The sequence below is a fragment of the Dermacentor albipictus genome, chromosome 2 (genome assembly GCF_038994185.2).
Source record: "Dermacentor albipictus isolate Rhodes 1998 colony chromosome 2, USDA_Dalb.pri_finalv2, whole genome shotgun sequence".
Lineage (NCBI taxonomy): Eukaryota > Metazoa > Arthropoda > Arachnida > Ixodida > Ixodidae > Dermacentor > Dermacentor albipictus.
The window spans coordinates 182,945,578-182,972,946 of record NC_091822.1 but is presented as its reverse complement, the minus strand read 5'-3'; the positions used below and the strand labels follow the sequence as shown (position 1 = coordinate 182,972,946).

Below are 27,369 nucleotides of genomic sequence, written 5' to 3'. Positions count from 1 at the left end.
TTCCTTTCCCTTCTCAGGTCTAGGCTAATTCGAGTTCTTACCATCCTGTGGTCACTGCAGCGCACCTTGCCGAGCACGTCCACATCTTTTATGATGCCAGGGTTAGCGCAGAGTATGAAGTCTATTTCATTTCTAGTCTCGCCGTTCGGGCCCCTCCACGTCCACTTTCGGCTGTCCCGTTTGCGGAAGAAGGTATTCATTATCCTCATATTATTCTGTTCCGCAAACTCTACCAATAACTCCCCCCTGATATTCCTAGTGCCTATGCCATATTCCCCCACTGCTTTGTCTCCAGCCTGCTTTTTGCCTACCTTGGCATTAAAGTCACCCATTAGTATAGTGTATTTAGTTTTCACTCTACCCATCGCCGATTCCACGTCTTCATAGAAGTTTTCGACTTCCTGGTCATCATGACTGGATGTAGGGGCGTAGACCTGTACAATCTTCATTTTGTACCTCCTATTAAGTTTCACAACAAGACCTGCCACCCTCTCGTTAATGCTATAGAATTCCTGTATGTTACCAGCTATATTCTTATTTATGAGGAATCCGACGCCTAGTTCCCTTCTCTCTGCTCATTCAAAGCGGACAAATTTGGTAAGTCAATTTGTATCTTACATGAATTCGTTACGTTGTTTACAAGGGTTCTGCAAAAGCTGTATTTCTATAATACTAATTTTTTTATATTCAATTGTAACATATCAATTTAACGTTATTTCGTATTTCTGTCTGCGTGAATGCCCAAGTGTGCTTTCTGTTATTCGTCTGTGCCATACATACAACAAAGTGTTCTTGCACAAGTTTCTTAGACAGCAGTAAATGGTTTTAGCAAGTAAAATTTCACAAACGTATACATATAAATGCAAAATGACGCCAGGTTCTGGGTTATTTTCTATCTATCGTAATTCTTGACAGCGTTTGATCTTTGTGAATAATTTGTTTTCTACGCGCGGTATAGCTGACTTGGTAGAAAGGTCGAAGTAGTTGGGCGTGTGCAAGACACGTGTGTTTGTGCTTTGCTGCTTGCCGATAACATTCTACGTACTTTTGTCAACGACCTTTTATCATTTAACCTTTCCTCGATTTGTCGACATCGATGCTTCTTTACATACAGAATGGCAAATCATGCAAAAAATGCCGGGTGGCCACCTCATAATTTTTGTGTGTCCTTTCACGCAATATCACATGACAGAAACTCCATGTAGCCTGTTTCAAATGTGGGGGTGCTGAACTCTAATGAAGTAGTATTGTGCAGTGTTCGAGGTAAATTCTTGAGAAAGAAACTGAGCGACAGTAGGCTGTTCGTTTCAGGAAGCCCTTGTAACACAGGCCTATTGTTAAATGGCACATTTCTCGATTTCTAAACAGAATAACGTCGAATAAGGTTGAAAATCTCGCGTAGGTGTTCTGGAAGTAAAGGAGCCATCGGTATACCGGATGAGTCGCGGAACTAAATGACGCAGCATCAGGTGTACTGCATAGAACTAACCTGAGGGACTACGTCCCCAAATGCTATTGGCAATGATCGCTGGGCAGCAACGCCTCTTTGAAAGGTCCACGCAGAGTCATCCGCAGATTGGCATTTCACGGTGACATTGTTGGTTGGAAGGTTCTTGAGTTCAACCTAACTTGATGCGGCATAATACCTAAAGACAGAAGGAACAGTGCGGATAAAAGTGAAATGGCGCAGACTGTGAAGTGCGCAAAGTATTCGCCATCGAAGTCTTGCGGCCTCCCTGCCTGTAGGGTGTGGTTGGCACGATGAAAGTCTTCTATCTTTTGTCTTCGGTAAGAAATGAGAGCGTTCGCTTTTTTTCTTGTTTTAGTGCGTTTCTGTGTATACGGCACAATGTATTTGCAATTACATAAGACCAAATAGAATATAGTCTTAGGACTGAGAGAAAGCTGAGGCTGAACAGGACGTCTAGTTAAACAGTTCCAGAGAGTTTAGCAACGTATTGTATGGCACTCGTCATGCGCAGCCTCAGACTGGCGTTCGACCTTTCTTGAATATGCACCAACTTGCGGCAAAATAGGCTGCTAAAATACTATGCTATACTATACTATACTATACTATACTATACTATACTATACTATACTATACTATACTATACTATACTATACTATACTAATATGCTACAGTTCGGACTAAAGCCACAGCAAGTAATGCGACCTTTAGGCTTTGTTTATCAGAGTTAATTTTATGCCTTTTCAGGAAAAAACATGAACTGTGCTAGATATTATCTAAGAGGTAACGCGAGGATCAAACATCTCTATAACCATGCGTTGTACCAGTGTTTTAGCATCACCTTTCCGCTCGCAAACGAAATGCGAGTGGAAAGGTGATTACTAGCAACAGTAATCAAGCCGAAACCACTATAGAAGAGTGGAGCATAGAGGGGGAGGGGGGGTGGAAATTAATTTTCAACGTTGAGTTGCGAGAAGCATCTGAAGTTTGTGGAAACGTTAGCAAGATGTGTGACACTATGATTGCGGGCGACACATCCTACAGTACGCCTCCGAGCAATTAATTGCCTCCCTTTTGCCACAATAATCGTCAGATAATGATCGTGTGAAAGAGTGCAGCTTACCGCTGTTTCTGCCAAATGTTCTTTTGACCACTCATTTATCCAGCACGTGTCTTTGTATACCATTATCAAATAACTCGCTGAACTCCTCCCTCTATGTGCACCTCTAATTTGTGCCTCCTTCCCGCTTCCTAGCTTAGAGTAGCAAGTCGGATGCTTTTCTTGTTAAGCGCCCCAACTTTCTTTTTATTCTTCTCTTTTTTTGATGACTGCCGCTTAAAACTAAACTGCATGCATACAACGCTGAGCTTGCACTGCGAACAAACGAAATCATTATTTTGCTGTGTCATTGCTTGTTTCAGTGCCCCTTGTTGTTGACCAAGTAGTCGGCGAGGCAGGTTGTCCAGACAGGGCATGGAACCCTTCAAAGGTAACTTCTATTGAGCCATTTCTTGAAGTTCTGAGGGCAGGGAAGCTAAGATTTCAAGCAGCTCAAGCAACTTATGCCCGTCGGCTTCGCGAATCTTAATACTAACTTTAGGATTTTTCTTTTTAAAATGAACAGAGCACGCAGCAACAATTACGATGACAATTATCTTCTTAAAGGAGCTCCTAATGAAAGTGAATGAATGAATGAATGAATGAATGAATGAATGAATGAATGAATGAATGAAATTACTTGCTTGGCGTCTGTGTGCCTAAGAGGTTTCTGTAGCGGAATACGAGCCGATGGCTTTGATTCCTAGCTGCGTCGACAACATTTTTCAATGCCTACAGCATACATGGACATCCAGGTATATGAGATTTTGGTTGGTGTTAAATCTCACGAATTTCCATTATTTTTTTTAAACAAAGCTTTTCTTTGCGAACCTCGCCGCATTTCGTGACTGGACCCTGCGGCCTGGCTGTTCCCTTACCGAATAGGCCAGCCAATCACAGTGGAGCACGCGCACCACGCGCGTTCCTGGGTTCTTTGCATCCCTACCAGACGGCGCTCGCCTCCAACCATTCGTAAAACCCCTCAATTTTCCAAAAGTAGCGCCATTCTTAGATCTTTCCGCCATCCGCTCACCCAGGCGCTTCCTCCTCCACTCCTCCTGTCGCCCCAGCCTCCTCCGCTCCCCCATTGGCCAATCTGTGTCACGTGAAAGCGGGCCCCGCGCTTTTGTATATTTTTTTCTTTCCGGCGCAGAGCAGGCGCCGCGCTTTTGTATATCTTTTCTTTCCAGCGCGCTGCGACCCCCAATCTTGGGCCTGCGACCCCCATTTTTGGGCCTCCGCGACGAAGTACGGCAGGCGGTTTGAAGGAGCGCGGTAGTTTTATACAATGTGTTAGGGCCGAGTGCTTAATTGCGATGCCGTGCTGCTGCGCCTGCGGTTGCCACAACAGACCCAGTGACGGCAAAAAGCTTTTTGTTTTACCATCCGCCGGGCGCAACGCAAAACGAAGAAAAGTGTGGATTCACAAGATCGGGCGGGCTGACTTCGAGCAAGTGGCAAAGAACGCGCGGCTTTGTTAAGTGACACGGCTCCTCCAACCTCTTCTTTTGACGCCCGTGTCAAAACGGGCCCGTGTCCAGTGCATTGGGGGTGCGTTAAAGAACCCCAGCTGCAAAAAAAATTAATCCAGAGCCCCCATTATGGCGTGCCTTATGAGATCGTGGTGTTGGGATGTAAAACCCAAGAATCAACTTTTCTTCTGTCTTGTGTGCCTTGACTGTTCCAGTTAACGCAACACTGCTTCCTTGTGAAAACTTACAACGCAAAAGAATACAGACGCACGTAGTATACAGAGATAAAATTAGCACTTCAACAAAAGTGTTGCTGGTGCCAATGAGGGAGGGGGATAATTATTTTCTGAACCTCTTTCCAGTTGTCCCATCAAGTTCCTTCTTTCTTTTCTATCAAATTCTAACCATTTGCACTGTAATAAATAAATAACGATTTCATATGCTGGTAAGTTGTTAAAATTATCTATACCGCCTATGTGTGAAAACGTTGCTCATGGCCACCACAACCTGTGCATGAGCTACGTACATCTGTAAAAGGCGCGGAACAGAAACGGCCCTGCTGCCAGGCATTGCTGACCGCAGACAGTCGGAATCTCTCACGCGCCGGCCGAACAAAAGCATCCTGCAGGTACGTAAATTAACCTACGAAACCACGTGCACATACTTTCGCGCTGTCAAAACCTGAAACTCTGGTAATTACTCGCGTGTCTGAGCACACCGCGTGCTTGTGTCGTGTTTCAGCAACACGAACTTTCAACGTGCGCGCGCTTTACGCCTTAAATACGCCTTGAATAATGGTGCTTTTCTCTATTTCTTCCGCAAATCCGACACGACATTCTTAAGGCCAGTTACCGACTGACAAAGCAAGATCTAGATTGAAAAAACTGCTCCGCAGGACTCGAACGAACTTTTCCGCGGATTTCCTCCCGTAGCGTGTTAGCCGTCGTCTGCTACGGCAGGCCCACTGCCGGCGGCGCCACCGTCGAGGCCGCGCCGAGCGGAGGAGGAGAGAAGCGAATGGCGCTACTTTGGGAGATTGAGGGGCTTTAACCATTCGCGGCGGCGCCGGCTGTGCGGTGGAAAAAAATAAAACAATAACCAGAAAACTCGCCTTCGCGCACCCGCAGCTGCACGGTAATGAGTAAGTAAACACTTCTTGCGGATAAAATGGATTCGAACTCCGCTATGTACGTATGTGCATGCTACCTCTGAAACCATGATCAGTTCAAAGCATCCGTCGTGCTCGCTGGTAGTCCGCAACTCCGCGTAACAGAAGGCTCGGTATAATTTGTGTGCGCCCGAGCTTGTGTGCGCCCGTGCTTGTGTGTGTGTGTGTGTGTGTGTGTGTGTGTGTGTGTGTGTGTGTGTGTGTGTGTTGTGTGTGTGTGTGTGTTGTGTGTGTGTGTGTGTGTGTGTGTGTGTGTGTGTGTGTGTGTGTGTGTGTGCGTGTGTGTGTGTGTGCGTGCGTGCGTGCGTGCGTGCGTGCTTCGACTCTATGCACTCACTCAAAGCTTCGCTGTATATAGATTCCTCCTCGTTGGATATGTTGCGTTTTCTTATTCTTTTATGAGCAAGGAAAAAATTAATAAGACAAGGTAATTTCTTCAATGCGTTGGCTAAGAATCGAAAATAAAATCGATCCTTACAAATAGGAGGCGAGCTTTGTGTTTGGAGCTTTAGGAGTTTGTTATCTCTCGCATTATTTTTTACTGCTTTACGCCTCACGTAGATTTTGTGATAACCTCGATCTACATCTAGTTTAATCTTCCAGTTACACAACATATTGCTAACAGTTGAACGTTCTTGTTAAAGCCAGCAACTGTCCCTTGCAGTAGACTCACCTATGCGTTGTCTATGATAATATTTTGTTCATTAATGCATATCATTCACTTTCTGCACGTTATACAAGTGGCTACAACGGCAATTGTCATTTTAAAGCGATAGCGTTAAGGGTCCCGTGTCGGCGAAAATCCTGCGCTGGACGTCGTTTCGGCAAACACATTTTGGAGCCACCCATACCAACGCCCTCCTTGTGGCGTAAGGAAGCTACTGAAATGATTGAATTTCTCAAGCTAAAATATCTAGAAAAATTGTAAAGCACGACTTACACAAAACCCACAGACACGACGGCGTCGGATTGTAATTTGACTATACGAGAAAACATAATTATGTTACGCGAAACTTCAAAGAAACCCCATTTTCAGCGTTTCTACCACACACAGACCTGCCACAGCCTGCGCTATTCGCGCGCCGCTGCGTGAGTATCTCGGCGGTCACGGAGCGGCGTGCTTGGTTCTTTGCAATGCCTCCAGATGGCGCTCGCTCCTGCCGTAGAGTGGGCAACTCAGCAACAAAGATAGTCAAGTGGAAAGTCAGAGAGGCTGAAATAATTTCATGGGTAGCGGTAACGGAAAAAAAAAAAAACCTGCCATGAGTAACTACTTAAGAGGAAGCTTTAGTTCGGGCCCAACTCTGACGCGGCCTATTCAAATACATGTAAAATGCAAAAACGTTTTTCTGAGATAACCCCTGGACCGATATTAACGAAAATTGTTGCATTTGAGAGAGAAAGTTCAATTCTAGTGAGTGTTGGAAGCGGAATTTCGATTTAAGGCTTCAGTTTCGTTAAAAAGATTTTTAAATATCCGACAGTTCGAAAAAAGTTCATAGCTCTGCATCAAGAATAGATATCGCAGTTCTGTAAACGGCATCCATTAGATAAATTCAAAGTGGACAAATTTGGTATGTCATTTTACATCTTAAGGGAATTTCTTATGTTGGGGACAAGGGTTCTGCAAAAGTTGTATTTCCATATTACTAAATTTTTTTTATATTCATATGCAACATGTCAATTTTGTCCGCTTTAGATGTACTATGAGATGCAATTCACAGAATTGTATTATCATTTTGTCGTTATTGAGTTAGAGTTGTAAACTTGATAGTGTCGTTTTTTGAATATTTTCAATTTTTGGCCAATTTTTAATAAAAAATGGACAACCTAATAAAAAAAAATTCAAAACCAACAATCACTAGACTTTAAGTTTTTCTTTTAAAGGCAACAAATTTCGTCAAATTTGGTGCAGTGGTTGCCGAGAAAAACGAATTCTCCTTCTACATGTATTTAGATAGGAACACACAAGCTAAAGCTTCCTCTGAAGAGGAAAAAGCGAAATCAGGAAAGAAACAATTTATAATAATTTAAAGGGAAGCTCATTATTTTTCGAGGCGAGATCGGTATGCCTTAGAGCACGCACCTATATAGCGAGATATAAAAAGGAAGTATAAGCATGTGCTTGCTGCAATAAAGCTAGGGAAACGATGGAGCATGTTTTATTAGAATGTGAAGACATCTGCCCAGTGGTCGATTTCGGCACCACTGGCCTCCTTGAAGCCATTGAGTTCAGCGAGAGTAGGGAAAAGTAAACATTTCTGTAATAGAGGTTAGTAAGAGGCGATTGGAAGGTTGGTGGAAGGAGGGAAACGACACAAAATGGAGACTTACTAAAGCAAAGTTCGGAATAAATGGTCAGAAAATTTGGTTGCGGGAGTTCATATTGTTTTTTTCTTTCTTTCTTGATTACCCTAGGTAGGATATTATACAGTATAATAGCGAGAGCTTGGTGGCGCAACCCCGCCGCCCCTTTCCAAAGGGGACGCTCGTAACATCCATCCATTCCATCCATTCATGGCGGCCTGCGTGAGAGGCCGCGATTCTACCAGAAAGCCCGCCTTTGTGCATAGCGTTCGCGTCCAGCGTTACCCGGTAAACTTTACGGTTACATACTCTCCAGTTGCCGGGAAGCGTGAGAAGTAGACAGGGATCTTTGAATGCTATCGCGTTCCACTCTTCAAGACGAAGCTTAAGCGTCCCGTATTCATGTGCACCGCATGGCGGGTAGTATTCTAAAATAGCAAATTAAAAAGTAATTTAATATGCTAGGTAATTCAATTGATTCTTTCTAATGATAGTTATTAATGAGGTAATCTTACATATTCTCCTGAAGCCTTAGGTAGGATACATGACCATATAGTTACACACTAGGTGTTTAGTGCAGAACCAGATGAATATGGTTGACAGGCGTGTTTCGAGAGTGGTCCCGAGGCAGCTCGGCTAACGTCGTTCTCTTCTTTCTTCCATCTGGTTGTCGGCGCGGCAGCCATGGTTCATGACAGAGCTCATGACATTTCCCCGCTGGCAGACGAAGCCCGCCGGGCGAGTCAGTCATCTCGTGGATTGTAACGCCTCAGATGCGCGTCGTGTGTCACTTCAGCTTTTGCCGAGCGTCGTCTACTGCTCGTGAGACGCGCAATGCGATAATTCACTTCGCTGAGGTGCTCCAGAATAACGTAGGGGCCGACGTAGTGGGCGAGAAACTTCTGGCACAAGCCATGCTTCCGCAACAGCGTTCAGAGCCACACAAGGTCACCAGGATCGAAGTAAACGTGGCGGCGACGCCCATCATAGCGTATCTTGGACCGATCCTGCGATGCCAGGGTGCGTAGCCTAGCGAGGCGTCGCGCTTCTTCTGCTCGACAGAGGATCTCATCAATTGATTCGTTGTCATGAGCGAAGTATGGAAATAAGATGTCGAGGGTGTAGCGCGGCGGACGAGCATAAAAAAAGAAAAATGGTGAGTAACCAGTAGTCTTGTGTCTCGCGGTATTGAAGGCAATGAAAGTAATGAAAGGCAAGGTACTGTCCGAATTCTTGTGTGCTGAATCGGCGTACATGGACAGCATGTTGGCAAGCGTTCTGTTTTTGCGGTCGACCAGACCATTAGTTTGTGGATGGTAGGGCGTAGAATGGTGGAACCTACATGAACACAGACGAAGGGTTTCTTCAACTATGTCCGCGGTAAACCGTCGCCCACGATCGCTGATTACTATGCGAGGAGGTCCATGTCGGAGTATAACGTGAGCCAGCGAGAAGATCGAAACTTCTGTAGCTGCGGCCGATGGCAACGCGGTGGTCTCATGTAGCGGGTAAGGTGATCTACGCAAACGGTAACCCAACGACTGTCCTTGGGAGATCGCGGGAAAGGGCCTAGAATATCTATACCAACTTGCTCAAAGGGGACGCTAGAAGGGGGAACTGGTTGAAACAGGCCGTGTGGCGCTTGTGGTGGACGCTTGTAGCGCTGGCATTGAGAGCAGCTGGCGACGTACCGTTCGATATCCTTCCGCATCTTAGGCCAGTAAAAAACGTTCTTGAGCCCGGTAGAGCGTACGTGTGGAACCAAGATGACCGGAAGTTGGCTAATCGTGCATGGCGTATAATACTTGGTTGCGAAGGTCCTTGGGGACAACTAAAAGGTCGCATGCACCGGGGGTCGGATAGCTCTTCTTATACATCATGCCACCATCACGTAGGTGAAAGCGACTGCCTGCAGGTGGCTTCTGTGCTGCCGCGAAGAGCGGTTGTAATCTCTCGTCCTTGCGCTGCTCGTATAAGACGGTACCCATATCCGGAAATTCCGGTGACAAAAAAGCGATGTATTCATCAAAGTTGTCCGCATCAACACAGGAGCCGCCCAGCCAAAAGCCCTATCATCATTCTCTTCTTTATTTCACCTGGTTGTCTTTGCGGCAGCCGTGGTTCATGACAGAGCTCGGGACAATATTATAATGCACATGAGATTGTTGCAGCAGCACTCTTCGTTCGAGGTACATTCTTCTTGTTCTGGACGCCTGGACTGCGTGTTTACTCCTTAAGTACTGACACTTGTTGCGGGCCAGACGCCATTCTCGCTGTTTGTCGCCTCGTCCTTATGGTCCTCTGTTTCTCTAGCCAGTCGCCGTCTTTATTCTCTCCTGTAAAGATACTGATACATTGCACAAATCATAAAATAATTAATGCGAAGCACTCTTTACCTCTTACCACATACCTTGCTGTAAGTTCCCCCTCACCTAACTTGCGGCCGTCTTACTAAAGAAAATCTATAAATGAATAACCCCTGCATATATGCATGCTTCGCTGAAAGCGCGGAAATGTGATGGTACTATACGACCGCAAATGTCATGCAAGGAATATTTATTGCGCATTTTTTACACTGGTGTCGTGAAGCGGCATGCTGTTTTGACGTTGTTGCTTTCGAGCAAGGTTCTGTGTCGATCGTGATTCTCAACATAGACACAGAACCGAAGTCGTTGTTTAGGAAATATTTTCGAAATGTGTCATTAGCCGACGCGAACGTGTGGCGTATTGACCTGGTTTTAGCGGCTTGAAGCAATGACGTTCGAAACGTCGCTCGAAAAAAAAAGGAAGAAAAATAAATGATGGAAAAAAAATGTTAGCATGAGAAATTTCTTAATAATTTTTCGAGCTATCTGGCCCAATTTCTTTCTTGTAACTTTGTCTTTCATGAAAAATTAGCGCGAGAAATTTTAGAAACCAATAGCTTTAAACTAGATGGTGCCTCATCTTATTCTGGGTCGATGATGCAAAGAAACAAAGACGAAGAACACATTACAGGACATCAGAAGCTGTAATCAAGCAGGGAAACTTCATTCGCGGGTGGTCACGAGTGTTGAACCTTTTCTCAATGCTTCCGCATTATCCTCGGAAAACACGGCCAACTCATCAGCTTCTAATATAAATGGTCCATTCGAAAATTCTGTGGTTGTCAGTCCGGTCAAATATGTACTCAGCACAATTAGCAGATTAAGTTTGGCAAATTTATGTACATTGACCCAACTTAGGCCTGTACGAAGGATTCGCACGAATAAGGCTGCTACCTTGAAGTGCTCTCTGCATTGCACCTTTTTGTGCTTGATTAACGTCACTGGTATACGCCGATTGTACATGGTTATATCTTATGGCGCGTTCTAACGAGAAATCAGCTCTAAGTTATAGATTATTCGCCGAAAGGAAAAATGTTTTAAACAGAGGTCGTGTAGGATTGGCGCTGTGCCGGTGCATGAAGGAATGCACTGCGCACATCGGTTTATGGAAAGAAACCACATCAATCAAATTATGTAATTTAATGTCACAAAGCAACGCACGGATACGAGACATCGTAATGAAGGCTTCCGGATTAATTTTGACTTCCTGGTATTCTTCAACGCATAGTTGATTTCCGTGCAGGAGCATTATTACATTTCACCCTTCTATCATAGCGCGGCCGCATCGAACAGTCGCTAAGGTAACACGATGGGTCTTGAGGCAAGAAATAACTTGGCGCGCCGGAAGCGTCACCTCGCCGGTGAAACTAGTTGGTGAAACTAGACGCTGTTTACGAACCGGGCTGCTTCCAGTGTTTGCCCATTCACATAACCTACTAAATTTAGGGGGCAGGATGACAAGTGCGAGTAGCATAATTGCTTCTAGGCAGAAGTCCGGAGATTTAAAATAAAAACTTTTTCTGGTATACTTAATCACTATTCTGCAAGTCAACATTGCCGTAATTTATACGAAAGCGTGCCTCATAATCAGATTGTGGTTTTGGCACGTAAAACCCCATAATTTTTTTTATTTATACGAAAGAAGTATTAGTAATAATCATATGGCATTACGTGCCTCTCTTTTATCTGAAAGGGTAAAAAGGGAATTTCTCTAACTCAGACCAGTTTAACAACACGATTGTTGTTGCTGCGTGGGAGGCTAATAAAGCACGTGGCACGAAGTGCTTTTGAGCCGCAGGCTCGATGCCGGTATCACGTGCGCAAAGTCGTCTATGGATCATCATCATCATCATCATCATCATCATCATCATCATCATCATCATCATCATCATCATCATCATCATCATCATCATCAATACCACTACCAAATAAATGGCGGTCACCAATTTCAAACGACTACTAGTTTTTCAGTTACATGCTTGCCTCCTGTAACGCGACACGTTGAAAACAGCACTAACGCTCCTGCCACTTCTAAATAACAGCAAGCTCGCGTGCATTTACGAATAATGTAGCATTACTGTGCCGCAAGTGCAGGCATTGAATATGTGAAAACTTCAAATTAAGGGGGCCAACCTGGACCGAAAATAGCGAATTTAATGCGATTAGCGTCCTTACGATAGTTCACATACTTTCCGGAATCTATCTACCTACCCATGTCCGTATCTGACCTTCTGGCCCGACACACGCCAGCTACGCTCACTGGCTCACTGCCAGCTAGCTCAACGAATCCGAATAGGGAGCGACCATGATTGCAAAATTCGACCATAACACCCACACTAGCTGTAGAATATAAGTTATGCACGTAAGGTTTCTAACGTGTAAATAAATATAACGTGTATTTGTTGCGTGATTTATGTACCCTAGTGTCCATACAGCCGCTACAGCACGCGGAACGTTCCACGTACCCTACTCTGGGTGCGTCCCTGATACAGCCTGCCCGAGTTTTCTTTTCTTTTTCGTAATTATTTTCATAGTGTTCACGTAAGCATCCATGCTAACATTTCTCAAAACTGTCTTTCTGCGTACCATGTGCATTTTTACCTGGGAGGTGCGCCCTGTGAAAACTTGATTCTCAAGCCTGCTAAAACCACACAGTGCGTTGTCTTAAAGCGAATAGCTTTCTTTGGTTCTTCCGCCCGCTGTTGGTGTCATCGACCGTACTTTCTGTGTCTTTAAAAAAGAGCACATACTCTTTTAGCAACGAAGTTCGTCGCGATACTCCAGCTATAGTTCTTTGAGACAAACATGGCGTGCGCGGGAGCTTTCTGGTGTTTGCATGTGTAGGTCAGACTGATACTGCATGCAATGAATGGCACGTAACTAATTATATATTGATCAATTACATTTTTGTGATGATTTAATTGATTATTTTTTACTCAGTAACCATCACTGCATTACTTTTTTTATGTAACCGATTACATGTAACCAGTTACTTGTTGACGAGAAGTTGTAACAATGGAGACAGCTTCGAGTACGTGAATCTCGCGAGAGCTATAGTAGAACGCGCGCTCTAGTGCCAAGTATAGCAACCAAGCGGATGTGCTTGCTCAGACAAATCCGGGCGCTCAATACGAATTTGCTGAGCTTAACTCTCCACAGATGTCGGCCGGCAATTCGAACCGGCACTGCTATAACTCGATAGCGATAGTCAGTAGCTGATGCGTTCGGTAGCTGATGCGAAGAAATTATCTGCTGATGATATTCCAGCTTTTCATGGGCCCTACTGCGAGCACCTTCACCGAGCCCCAGCAGCAATGAAGCGTTGCGCTTCATAGAAGACACTGACGTGAGCATCTCGGCCCTGAATAACCGCAGTATTGTGCGGAAGGTGTTAATACAACACTATCTTTCCCCCAGCGCGCAACTCGAACGAGTTTTCAATGTTGCTGCTGGTGTTTTCGCAAACAAGCCAGGTAATAACACCGACAAAAATTTTTGAAAAGCAATTGTTAGGGAAGAATAATACCGTGTCAAGGGTTGCAGAGGACGCACAGAAAGAGTCAGGCCAGCTTGTTCTGTTTAGTGTATTTGTGCAAGGCTAATAAAGGTTATAAAGAAAGTAACGTAAAGGTAACCAATTACCTTTTAGTAATTGGTCAATTACGGTGGTGCGGCAGTAATTGGTAACTTTAATCCATTATATCTTTTGAGTAAGGTAGTTGTAATTGTAATTGGTCACTTTTTTCAGTAACGTGTACAAGTCTGGTTTAGGTGCTCTGGTTGGTGGTAGGGTTTTGCCAGGCTTCTCCACCAGTTATAGCTGACGGTTTCAGGGCGCGGTTTATCACCGAAATACGCTGCACGTTCCTTGTCAAGATGCGCCGTTTCGTCTCGCCGGCTCAACAGTGCTTCGCTTAGACCGACTCTCACGGTTCGTTGGGTCTGCTTTTGACACTTTTGACGCCGGAGCGGATGGTCGAATCAGTATCTGGCCTATATGAACTAAACGAGCGAAGAGGAAAGTGCAGGTGCGGCGTAGCCGTTGTCATGCGGTCATGGTCACGTTGTTGGGATTCCGTTGTCGTCACACCTTATCGATCATGCTGCCGTTCTCATTGCACCATCATCACCGTCATCATCGTGATTTTATCGTCGTCACACCGTCGTCGTGGTTGTCCTGCTGTAGCACCATCCACTAAAGTATGTCGACGATAGTTTGTGTTACGATCATCAAACACCGTTATCGACGTCAGAAGTATACCACGGCAGTACTGTCTGAGTGTCACTTTAAACCTTGCCGGCCGCATAAGGTATTGTCTTAGTTTGACAATAACCTTCGACAGTTTCTGCCCCATTTTTAAATGTAAGTGCAGGCGTATTAAGTGTGTTGCTTAACTATTCACGGTGCGGTATTATTGATTGTGAAAAGCGATATGATTGCTTACCTATATGATTTTATTGTGACCGCTTTAATGGTTTGACATTCAGCAAGGAGGTAACGCACCAGATTGATTTCTATCTGCAGGACGATGCAAAGCACCGCTGCGTATACTTCTGTCAGGCAGGAAATGGCTGGGCGATGGGCCATTTCTATAATTTTACCAGGTGCTGGGTAAGTGAGCATGAAGTTTGCTTTGCATGACTGCATCACAACTTGATTGGGCCACTTGGTGTGCTTTTATGGTAACAGGTAGGGCGAAATCGACGAGGAGCGAGGATCAAGGAAACACGAAAAAAAAAAAGAAAAGCCCCTTACCGTTGGCGGTCGAATTGAACCGGTAATTGCATATTTCGATAGCGACGGCCACTTTGGACGCTAATACTAGCAAATCACATATTAAACACTTCTTATAGCTTTTGATTGGCCCAAACGGGAGCACCTTTTCCAAGTCTCAACTACAAGGAAACGCTGCGCTTCACAGAGGACCCAGAAGCCAAGTAAGCACAATGTCGTGCGCAAGATGACCGTACTTTTTGCCACACGGCCCTAACCTCAGAACGCACACCAGAGTTAGTTTTCAGTGTCGCTGCTGATTTCTTCGCAACAAAAACGACCGACGATGTCTCACAAATTTTTTTATAAGCGATTGTTGGAGAAGATAAGCAATGTGCCAAGGGCTGCAGGGGACGCACTGAAAGTACCAGGTCAGCTTGTTCTTTTTACTGCGTCTGTACAAAGTTAGGGAAAGTTCGAAGGAAGGTATAATAAAAGTAATTGCTTACTTTTAAGTAATTCCCCAAATACTTTCGTGGTGCAGTAATTGGTAACTGTGATCAACAAAATTTTTGAATGAAGTAATTGCAGCTATATTTCTATTCAGCTATTTTTTTATGTAACGCGTAGAAGTCTTTTCCTATGCTTTCTCAGACGTTCATTGGCACAACGATCCGTACGTCTGCGCAACGTAAACTCGACTACAAGAAATCAAAATCCTGTAAACAGCGCTTCTTGCGCAGTCTACGGACTTGTTGCTGTGTTTAATGGTACATGTTTTCATATGCCTCGAAACCACTGACGTTTTGACACCGAGATTGGACAGCTTTCCAGGCGCTGGCAAAACGACTGACACCAGCTCTGTTTTTATTTATTTATTTATTTATTTATTTATTTATTTATTTATTTATTTATTTATTTATTTATTTATTTATTTATTAAGTACTGCTAGCCTGAATTTCAGGCCTTCTTGCCGGTCTTCTTGAGTTTGTGCGCCACTCCTTGATTGCATGGTATAACAGCCCTATTCAGGGGCTCCTGAGACACGTCGTAATTATGGGAGTATCTTTCCTTTTCATAGCTTTGTGAATATCCCCTGCAACAGCTGGGATGAGACTCAGTGGGTAGCTTGTTGCTATCAACCACAATACCTGCCGGTCAAAACTGTGGGGCATTAGATGACTTCTTAGGTCATTATTCTGGCAGATATGTGCCACTCTCCTTTTAACCACGTTGGTGTGCACAAAGGAGCCCCGTAGCATTGGCTTCCGGCTGCGAGGTTCGTAAAATCTGCTGACGTCATTGCTCGGTAACTGCAGGGTAAGATCCAATGTCCTCAAAGGGTTTTGATCAGGCAGTTTGTGCGTTAGTAGGCTTACATGTCTCTCCCGGACTTACATGTCTGTTCAAACACATTTAGAAAATGATCGGTGTCATGCTGAAAAGTGAAACCTCCATACGTGTTTTGCATTTCGTTGGTCCTCTGTCCTTGTCAATTTCGCGCTGCTTGCCACCATGAATGCACGGTTCAGTAGCCCCGACATATAGATTGCTATAGCATAACTCCGCGCTAGTGAAGGATCAAATATGACTTTCCAAGCTTCAGTGCCATGCATGCAAAGCTCCACAACAGCGGAAGCTGCGTTTGCTTCGGTTAACCGCCGCAGCTCAATGAAACCAATGTCATATGATTTGTCGTCATATGGCGCTGCGTAGAGTATTTTTTTTTATGTTCCGCTTAATTAGTTACCTAACTAAGCTGAATTCTGCAAATTTTTTAATACTCGCTTTAAGGCCAAGTGCGTTTCCTTGCGTTGCAGAGGGGGTCCAGAAACGACCGATACAATTTTTTGTGGCAACGTACATGCTGCGGGGGATTTTTTCGGTGTTGAAAGGAAGTACGCGAAATATGAAATCAAACCGTGTGACTGCGCTCATTCGCTACCGTATTGCAGCGCTCTGAATCGCGGTTCGTGTGAAAGAACTGTGCGCGCGGACCGTGGCGAAGTGGGCGGCCGTGACTCTAGACATCGACTTCACAGTGCGTCAGCATGTTTGGCGGTGGCACACAGAAAGGAAGCACCATCGTCCCTGATAAGCGATAGGCACGATGCACGGTTGTGATCGATGCAATGTGATAGCTCACGAGCGCAGTCACGTGATTTCATTTCATATTTCGCGGGGTTTCTTTAAACTCCGACAAAAATCGCCACGCAGCATGGACGTTGTCACAAAAGATTGGATTGGTAGTTTCTGAACCCCCTCTGCAATGCAACGAAACGTATTTGGTCCTAAGGTGAATATGAAAAATTTTGCATAATTCATCATATTTAGTTACCGCATTAGGCAGAATATAAAAAGGAAAACATACTATAAGAAGCGCCACATGACGGCAAACCATATGCCGTTGGTTTCATTCAACTGCGGCTAACCACTTTTTTAACGTCCTTAGCACAAGTTACGTGAAACACCCTGTATATCCAGGGACAACACGGGGAAGGTGGGAGATGGACATTCAAGACGATGAGCAAATAATGAGCCTTGAACAAGACAAGTCCACTTGTTGAAACGTTGGCTCCTGCTTTCACCTTGTTCTCGTTTCGCTCATCACCCTGTATATCCAGTGTTTCCTCGGGAAGGTTTCAATTAAACTTAAGTTTCACGACTTAGAATTCATTTCGGTGTCTTTTTATTTGCGGATAATATCTGTTCTCTCAGTGCACTATACACTTTAGGCACGCAGATACAGGGTTACGGAGGAATTCGCGGGTTAGAGAGGGCATTAGCTTAAGGCTTCTTTATGAACTAATCAATCAGGATTCGTGCAGCGCAGTTAGGGCACGTCCTGTGCGCATTAGAGGGTTCATGATAACTGTGACATCAGCCGTGTAGTCTGCGACACAACGCTGCCTTCTGGGCTATTCCAGATAGAAAGTCAAATGGCTGCAGTAAGAAAGAATATAATTATTCGTAGCGCGATGAAGATATCGAGGTTTATGAAGGCCGAGTACATAGCTACCATGTGCAACATTAGCTACGATTACCAAACAAATGCGGCAGTGCGCAAATGTGTCATTAAGTAGGCTGACTTTCGTGAGCGCCAGGAAGCGGGATTTCCTTGGGTAATTCCTTCTGTTCAACCAAGGCTCGACATCTTAATTAAGCTAGCATGACTTATGACGTGTTAATGGTACCTAAGCGACGTCAGCTGATGGTCCTAACGTGCGTGACGGGATATGGCGTTTGAAGGCTGTGCGAATTAGGCGTAAGAGTGATAATCCGGTGAATACCTGCCACCAGCCAATGGGATACTATGTGTGCGTGGCAATTCCGTCTATTAGAATGGGGTCGCCGCGGCCAGGATCAAACTCGCGAACTCGAGCTCAGCAGTGCACTACAGCCATAGCGACTGAGTTACCGCGACGGGCCACATAAACCAACGTGCCGCATAACCACCTTATGCGTCACTGGCTATGGCAAATTGAACGTAGTATTCTTTCTTTCTGTTGAATGTGACTTGTCTTAAAGGTTAGCTTGCAATTACACATTTCATTTACACTTAAAGGTATAATTACCGTTTTGCTTTGTTTTTAGTACAATGAAAAAACCGATGGAACGTGCTATAATGGCTACTGCTATCTAACACTGCCGGATAACGTGACGTCCTCTGGTCATCCGGTCACGAATGAAGTCACTACAGCGGAGAATCTGCCTGAAAGTTCGCCTTACACTGAGTCAGCACTCGGCACTGAGACCGTGTCCGACACTAAACCCTCAACCACCACCAAACGCTCGACACCTAAGCAAAAGAAGAAGAAAAAGAAGGAACATAAGGAAACGGAGGATGGCAAGAAGCAAGTTAAGGAAAAGAAGAAAAAGAAGAAGAAGGTTGAAACAACAACCGCTCAAGAATGGTAGAGAGCAACACTTTAAAGTTGTTTTTTGATGAATAAAGTCTGCATTATGACTCCACGCCCACCCCCCATAATTAAAAAAAAAATAAAAAGATAAAATGTATTCTCTGCGGCTGCAGTGTACTCCCTTGGATTTCACAATAATCCACATATCCAGCTTTTCTGGACGCGTACCAACTAGCGCCCCATGCGGCCCCGGCATGAAGCTAGCACGTTTTTAATAAAGTGAGCGGGTTTTTCGTGAATAACAAAAGCTACAGGTCGATAATTGAATGGGGCAGGTGACAGACATGTTCTCGAATATAATCCACGTTAGCCAGATGCAGTGATCATGCTGTGGCAAGCAAGAATTTTGTTCCTAGAGCGTTTAAAGATTCAGCAATGGAGGCCTATGGAAACGACGAAAATTTGCACTAAATTTTCGAAACAAAAGCGGTAGCTGTGATAAAAATACGGCGTCTGACGTAATAGCCGCTGCAGCGTATATAGTCCGGAGACTCAGCTTTCAACTGAGGCCTATTTTCACTCTCTACACATGGCTTAACACTGTTCCCAATAATGAGTTTTAAAACACAGTCGGGCAAGTTCACGAGGTATCCATAAAAGCCCGAACGTAATTGTGGAAACGTTGGAACGGTGGCCGAGTCGGTTAATCGCTCGCACCTATGGAGGAAGGAAAAAGATAAGAGGCAGCATTACGTCATGGAGCCAGCCTTGGTAAGCGAACGTTCCGAGAAGCCACAGTGGTGGCCCAGACGTCACCTCTTGCGTCGAGATCACGGAGGAAAGTCGAGATTTGCCGAGACGTTTGGTCACCGGTAGTTTTTATTCGGTGCGCGCTCGGCCGGCAGCTGCTAGCTGCTCAGATGGAGGCCTCTATGGCTTCTCAGCTGGCTCAGCTGCTCTGCCTGTATCATTGGTGGCATTTTTCTCTGGATGCTTGTTTCGCTTAGGTCGTTTCCTGCAAGGCACGTGTTCCGCACTTTAGGCGAGTTATGAGAGCTTCACAATCCAACGTCAGCGCATTTAGGCTACATGAACACGTATACAGACCGTTGTGAGTGACAATTGACAATAAGCTATATGTATACTTCACATTTTTGACCGAGGCCTTGCGCGTGTGTACTTTGCCCTGTTATGCCAGCTTTATTGATTTGCGTTGTCGCTGGATCAGCGGCACCTCACACATGAGGGTTTACATGCATGTGATTGATCGCATTGCGGCAGTGGAGTCATACTTGCAGGCCAAACGCGGCTGAGCTTATTGCCTCAGATGACGCTGACTTCCGCAAGAAACGGTGAGTTGCATTTGCTACGTACGCGCTAGGCTGTTTTCTCGTGAAACGCGGTGCGTTGTCAATTTATCTGCTCTCAAGTTTTGAGACCCATATACGGCCGGGTCATGCGGTCTCCGCTATGTTCCCAAGCACTGATCCTGCTTCAAACGCTACGAACACGAACAAGCGGTAGGTGATCGGACGCATACGATCTTATTACAAAAAGATTATGGTGTTTTACCTGCCAAAAATACGGCCACATTATGAGGCACGACTTAGTGGAGGACTCCGGAATAATTTGGGCCACCCGGAGTTCTTTAACGTGCATCTAAATGTAAGAGTCATGGGTGTTTTCGCATTTCGGCCCTGTTGAAATGTGGCTGCCGTGGTCGGGATTTGATCTCGCGATGTCGTGCTTAGCAGCACAACACCATAGCCACTAAGCAACCACGGCGGGTAAAACATGACGTGTATCGGCGAACGAAAGAATAAAGTGCACTCCAACTCGTAAACTAAACTCTGCTTTATTCCTCACACGAGAACTGACCAGTTTACGAAACAATTGGTAGCCTCCCTTTATAAGTGAAGGATATGCGTGCTTAGCTTCTGAAATGACAGCAGACATTACTATGTAATTTACTGGAACACGTACCGCAGCGCACACTTACCGCAAAAGCAGTCAGCAGTGAAGCAACGCCGCGCACCTTTCGGAGAGGCATGCTACATTTGCTTTCTTCAACTTCCGACAGGCTCGAGAGGCATTCTCTCTGATGCGGCTCGCCGAACGGACACGCATAGCGCAACACTGCGATTCGACGCCACAATCCAGAAACTTGAGTGTGGCAAAAAGCGAAACTGCCGCGGTGGTAGTCATGTTTTTGTTTATTTGAAGAGTTTCGAATGATTTCGAATGTGTTTCGAAAAAAAAAATTAACCGGGAGTAAAAAAAATTAACCGGCCCAAGAACTGGCGGAGCGTCACCACGTTCCCGTCCCGACTTGGGCGTCGCCTACTATTTCGGCCCAAGGAGCTCCCCGCGTGCGGTCTCCAACGGCTTAGACCCCTCAGGACCTCAATAAAGTTCTTGACTGACTGGCTGACCGGGAGTATTAAACTTACCGCGCGTTCTGACATTAATATCACATGTTGGGCCAGCACAACGGATTCAATCGCGTTGCCGGCATGCTCCCTCCTTTTATTTCCTTCCTCCATGTTCACGCCTATCGTTCCGCGTCATAATGCGTATACTGCTTTTTAACGCCACGTAAGACTGAGTTCGAGAGCCTTCCACCAAGTGGCCGAAACACAAAACCCAAAATTTGGTTTCAGTTTTGGTTTTTTCAGGAGGGCTCTTCAAATATTATATTTTCTATTTTTACTTCCTAAAACGTAGCGATGGATTGCTTATTTGTTAAGTCATCACTTTTATTATCAGGTTTTGTTCCTTGGACAACATAACCACAAGCATGCTAATCTCTTTGTGTTACGTTAAAAAATACTATCGGGCCTTGTAGCATGGACATACTCAAGAATTATGGACATTGCACCTTTACCATCCTGTGGAACTTCACGGCAATGCACATGCGTAAATGAATGGTCAAAATTTTAAACAATTTTATTCCTATATAATAGCCGAGTGTCATAAGTTTCAACAGCTTGCGTCAAGAGGGTAGTCCTTTGTAACAACATATGCAGTAGTGACACTTATTCGGAACATTGCTGGTGCGTTAAAGCAGTATTTTGGTCGGGGATGGGCGCTTATGTCACACGACAGGAGCTAATGGTTTTGCACCCTCTGAGCGGAGGGCGCATTTACTGGAAGAAGCGCGAAATTTAAACCGTAAAGCGATTTATTACAGCTGGAGCTTTGAACGGTAATTGCAGAGCGATTGTCGTTCAGTCTGCTTGCACGCACATGTTTTTGTGAAGCAACAGGGAAGGAAAGGGATCGTATATGGGTGTGCACACCTTGGGCGTGCATGCGTGTGTACTTGCATTTGCATGTGCGCGCGTGTTTGTGCCTCAATATATGATGTGGGGTCTGATGTGGGATTCTCATACCGTACTCTTGGGACAAAGGAACGACAACACAGTAGTGCAAACAATCACAAGGGCATTTATTGCACCTTTCATACATCAATGCCTGCTAGCCGAGTTGCTATCCGCAAAACATGTCGATGGGCGCGCGACAAATCTAGAAGTCCGACTCACCGCGTCCTCGCGAGCGAATATGTTCGCTCCATGCTGGATCCCAACGCCTGGTCGTTCGCGTGTATAGTCACGCGAATCGTGGCGCGTTCGAAGGCGGCCACGCGAGGCGGTCTCGCAGAAGCCTGGGTCGCCGCGCGCTCGCGGGAGACGTCCCCGCGGCGCGCCGACCCGCCGGGAAAGAGGGCCGCTGCACGTGCGGCACGGCACGTCTGTCCCGCTGGCTGTCTCGAATCCAAGAGCGCGCGCCTTGTCTTTTCGGCGCCCAAGTAACCGCGCAGCGGCGCGACGCTCGCGCCATCTCTCGCACCGCGCCTGTACCATTCCGACCACCGCGTGTGCGGCGAAGCCGCACTACAGGAGACGCGCTATGCGGGAAAAACATCAGGGGAGGCGCGAGGGTCGCGCATCCCCACAATGAATATGCGTGTACACAAGTGCGTGTACGCGTGGGCGATCATACGCGTGTTTGGGTGCGCCTGCATTTCCGTGTGCGTGCGTACATTTTTGTTTAAGTGTGCAAGCGTGGGCGCGTGTGAATCTGAATGCGGGTGAGCATGTGTCGTATCTGTGTGTGTGTGTGTGTGTGCGTGTATGTGAGCGAGCGAGCTAGCGAGAATTTCACCGCTTACACACCTACGCTTGGGGATGAATTGGATATAGAACTATGTGAAGAAGTATGACCAGCGAAGCTGTGTATGTGGGTTCCTTAACAGCGAACTGCACCTCCGCCGCGGGTCAGCCCGATATTGCACTATCTTCGATATCGGCCCACGTATGGGAAGTACTTTTCGCCTGCATCACCTCCGCCGTGGGTCGGCCCGGCATTGCGCTATCTTCGGGATTAAGAAGTAACTTAACTCCGAAGCACTTCTTCGGAGTTAAGAAGTAAATCAGTCCGCCATTGTGTGTCGCTGTTGTCGAAAAAAATGTGTCATGGTGGCGGGTGCCTTGTTTTCTGTCTATGATAAGTAGCGGGAACTGAAAGAAACAGTCGTATTTTCTATTTTCATCATTCAGTAACCTGCCGCGTGCATCGGCAGTGTGATGCCCTTTCGTCGATACGTGGTGCCGGCCCGTATTAGTAGCCACGTGACCTATAAATATAGTAGCCTTATACCATTTCTAAAAAAAAATCACTAATTGTGTTAATGAGCGTTCAAGTCGCCGATGATGAAGCTGTTGCTGCTCTAAAGTTAGGAATGAGCGTTTTTGGTATAAACCTAGATAATAACGAAATTATGGGGATTTACGTGCCAAAGCCACTTCTTGATTATGAGACACGCCGTAGTGGGGGGACTCCGGAAATTTGGACCACCTGGGGTTCTTTAACGTGCACCTAAATCTAAGTACATGGGTGTTTACGCCCCCATCGAAATGCGGCTGCCATGGCTGGGATTCGATCCCGCGACCTCGTGCTTAGCAGCCCTTAGCAGACAAGAACCACTGTGACGGCGCTCATCACGTCAGCGAGATGGAGTTGCACTGTGCCGCGCTGATTGAGTAAACTTTCATTTTTCGAGGTGGCTCGAGTTTCCTGGCTGAAAGAGGTTCAGAAAAATGGAGGCTTTGAGAAGCACCATAAAAGCGACTAACTGCGCCTTTCCAGCCGTCTTGTCAACGGCGTTTTACTTGCAAAGCTCTTTGTGATTCATTTTGTTGTTCCTGTAGCACTCACCAGCTTATAAGCTTCTGCGGCCGTCCAGATTGGTTCAGAAATGAAGTGACCGCCAATTTTATTCATTTTGACGACCGGTTTCCTGGCCAGTTTCAGTAGTGGGTATGTGAGAATATCTCGGATGGGACCAAGCAAGAAACAGCATGCCTGCTGCTAGACTTGCAGCCGCCAACCGACCGAGGTCCACCGAGACCTGACCAACCCAATGACAGCGATGCACGGCAGCCTGCCGCTGCCACCGGCTGCAGCGGTGGCCTTGCACCAGCAGCGACTCCCGCCGCCGCCACAGCTGCCGCCGCCACCCCTACGCAAGGCCCGAAGGAAGAAGAAGAAGCCCAAGGCCGCCAAATCTGAAGATGCACCGAAACCGACGTCGTCCGAGACACCGGCGCCTCCTTCTCCACCGTGGCCCATCTTGGACCACCGCCGAAGACCGGGTCCCAACCCGGTGCTGATATTCTCAGTCGCTTTCGTGGTCATCGTCGCGCTGGCGGTGGCGTCCTTCTTCCAGGTGCACTCTTACTTAGATAACCCAGTTTAACTTAGCCATGTTTGATGTCCTACGATTTCACCTGTAATCAGCTCAAAAGGTTTCAGGTGGTCCTGAACGTTTACTTTGAGATCCTCGCTGCCTGAGTTTCACGCGTGCAGAGCGGTAGCCTAGTGTCCTTCCAATAGGTTGGACTGGTTGTAGGTTGTAGACGTTGCACTGCCAAAGTTCTGGGATCTCAGTTCCAAGTATATGGTAGACAAAGTATAAAGCTTAAACGAATAAAATATCCAAACTAAGTCTTGAAGAAGAGAGAAACCAAGTGCAGGGGTCTGCAGTTCATTACAAATACTATGTCCTTTACACATGTTGGCATTACAAGAATTACAAATAGAGCTGATATGTGCACCACAGTACAAGTGCGGGAAACGTCAACCATTGCCTCATTATATACAATGAGGGAATCGGCGTCAGTAATGAAGGCGAATCCTTGATCGACAGCTTCGTCGATGGGAGTTTTAGGGTGCTGGAAATGACGAGACCTTCACAACATGACGGGATATTTTTTGGCCAATACAGTGCACCTTAGATTCGACTTAAAGCCGAGGTATTCTGTGTACTGACGTCACAAGCCTCACAAACGTCTAAAAATTCAGAGTATTCTCTAAAAAAAAAAGTAGATCTGTAGTTGACATAGCATGTCAGTATACGATGTTCGACATTTCGTTTTCCGCACTGAACCGTGTTTTAAAATCCCCAATATGTGTTCTACATACAACCTGACCCTCCAAATAGATAATTTATTTAGTCAGTGGCACAGCTTGTCTTTTGTATGCTTTTTTCTTGCGCTAGTGCCTTTCCATCAAACCCTTGATTACGAAAAAGGCCCGTTTCAGTTAAGGGAACGATTTTATTCTTGAATCACGTGGTGTTGCGCGAATGTGATAGCTAATAATGTGGCCCAAGCATAATGATACTCGAAATCATGGTGAACACTACAGGAAGTAAAGCATTTTAGTTTAACCTGAAAGCGACGAGATTGTGTGGGGCACACCCACCATGTTTAGCCCCATTTAGTGGACTGTGCATGAAATTTTATTATAAGCAAAAAAAAAAACATCAGCACGAGAACAAGCAGCAGATTTAGCGCTTGGGCGCTGTTTTTTTCTCAGCAGTGCGAATCGCTTGTTCAGGGTCGAGATCCCCGCAGAACTCACCATGACCACAGGACACCATACGCAAGTGTCAGGCCCAGGTCGTCCAATACGAGCAGGAGCCAGCGTCCGAAGAGAGCGACTCCCGACTTGGAGATTGCAAAGCACAAAGTGGCAACACTACAGCAGCGAAGATTGTCTCAGACGAGTAGCGAACAGTGACAAGAGTTATGCCTCGCGTATTCGAAAGAAATGGACAAAAGCTTTGCTTTGTGAGCAGTGCACTTATACGACCCTAGCAACTTTATGAAGGCGTAGCCTCTCACTAACCTAAACTGAAATTGTTAAAATTTTCCTTAAGCGGTTTCGTCCTATTTTTCACCGTATTACATCCATTTAACTGTACGGTAGCGCTGGTGGGGACACCTTGTGATCCTGCGGTTTATCCCCGACTATCTTGACCACACTTCTAATAAAAAGAAGTCAGAAATAGCCCAATAAAGATTGCGTGGCGGCCGCCACAGTGACTGCAGGTAGCGCAGTCGCACATTTCTCTAGGAATTTTTTACACGCTACAGTTGAATACAGCCTCACGGATAATAACTCTGACTACCCCTTGCCGGGCGCGGTAATACAGTATCGGTGGCGTATGTATGCCAGGCTAAAACTGTGTGTCCTGCATCATTACCGCGGTGACAGGTCCGTGAGCGCGTGGAGTCGAGTCCCGAAGCGCGCCGGGCCAGGCGGGTCGCGGCCATAGCCGCGACGCAGTCCACCACCCAACAGGACGAGCCGGCCACGGCGTTCCGGCTGACGGACAACACCGAGGAAGAGACGCTGCGCACCGCTGTCTTCCTGCCCAAGGCGCACACGCGCACGCCAACCAAGAAAGGCCGTTGAACTTGTGGTGGGACGTGTATAGTTCCCGTACACGTCAACGCCTGCCGCTACTTTTCATTAAATAAGCTTTGCTGTGAGCCGCACTTAAAAGCCACCCGGCGAAGGCTTTTCAAGCAGCAAACGCCAAAACACACTGCTGATTCATTTGACGGTATTTGTCCTTATCTATCGCGTCCCCAAATCACACACGCGCCCACTTTCAATGTGTACAAAGTAGACAACGAACGTAGGAGTGACATTAAAGTTTCTGAATCAAATAAAAATCTAAACGTGCACCCGATTTTCTAGAAAAACAAAATATAATTGTTCCCCAATGGCGGTCGGTTTTCGAAAGTCAGCTTCGCCACGTATTCTCAATGTCAACTCTGTCGTATTACACTTCTTTTATGCGGTAAAGCATGCGACCGTTGAGAGGGTGGTTTTCGTTCGGTGTCCGATTGAACCGCGCTGGCAATTTTCGTCCCAATTTTCTTCCAAAAGAAAGGAGGCGCAGTTTAGAATTACGTAAATAGCGTAATAAGACACTGTGAGCTATGGTTATTCTTTGAAATTCATCCTAGGGAGGGCCGGAAGAAGGCGTCTTCGACGAGCGGTGACGCGTGTTCAACGCATTCACTGTCCCCTAAGCTCCGCCGGGACAGACGCTGCCACTAAGGGAGTCACTATCGGGGTCCCCTTAGGAGTTAGGCGCGTGCTTGATGACTGGTCATATTCGCATTATACGGCGACAGCCAATTATATGATATAAATTATAACGGTTTGAGCCCATCGAAATCCATGGGCGCAAGCCGGGACCTTCGGTTGGGATTGAATTAACCAAAAAAATCGAATTAACCTGAAGCAAATCAACAGAAATCCACTGTGTTCATAATTTCTAGGCATGGCTGCAAGACAAGACCGCCTGCGAGTCTTTTATACTTGACTCAAAGCGCAAATAAATGAAGACACAAGAAGGGAAGCCAGGCAGTACGAGTGCTAAGGACTGGCGCTCGCCCTGTCTGATTTTCCTTCTTGTGTCCTCGTTTATTTGCGCTTTGAGTCAAGTATAAATTCTTACACACTCGCCTAAATTTCAATTCTTGTACACTCTTATATAATGCGCGTTCATGCACCCAGATGGAGTTTTTTTTTTTCAGGAAACCGTCTTCTCGTCA

At 46.0% G+C, this 27,369-nt stretch overlaps 1 protein-coding gene and 1 long non-coding RNA gene across 6 annotated transcripts; both read left to right on the top strand.

Annotated features, from left to right (window-relative positions):
- Nucleotides 1-1,678: 1,678 nt before the first annotated feature.
- Nucleotides 1,679-18,611, top strand: LOC135920300 (uncharacterized). Of its 2 annotated transcripts, XR_010570212.2 has the most exons (4): nucleotides 1,679-1,788; nucleotides 2,891-2,958; nucleotides 14,406-14,492; nucleotides 18,189-18,611. It is a non-coding gene; the product is annotated as an uncharacterized lncRNA (long non-coding RNA). The 2 variants fall into 2 exon arrangements; XR_010570211.1 differs by lacking the exon at nucleotides 1,679-1,788 and having other exon boundaries at nucleotides 2,878-2,958.
- Nucleotides 18,612-23,775: 5,164 nt separating this feature from the next.
- On the top strand, nucleotides 23,776-26,348 carry LOC135919381 (uncharacterized). Of its 4 annotated transcripts, none has more exons than XM_065453176.2 (2): nucleotides 23,776-24,182; nucleotides 26,015-26,348. In XM_065453176.2, the coding sequence occupies exons 1-2, from the start codon at nucleotides 23,877-23,879 to the stop codon at nucleotides 26,213-26,215; spliced, it is 507 nt and encodes a 168-aa protein (XP_065309248.1). In that variant the 5' UTR covers nucleotides 23,776-23,876; the 3' UTR covers nucleotides 26,216-26,348. The 4 variants fall into 4 exon arrangements, with proteins under 4 accessions (XP_065309248.1, XP_065309266.1, XP_065309259.1 ...); XM_065453194.2 differs by lacking the exon at nucleotides 26,015-26,348 and adding an exon at nucleotides 25,355-25,545; XM_065453187.2 differs by lacking the exon at nucleotides 26,015-26,348 and adding an exon at nucleotides 25,337-25,545.
- Nucleotides 26,349-27,369: the final 1,021 nt, after the last annotated feature.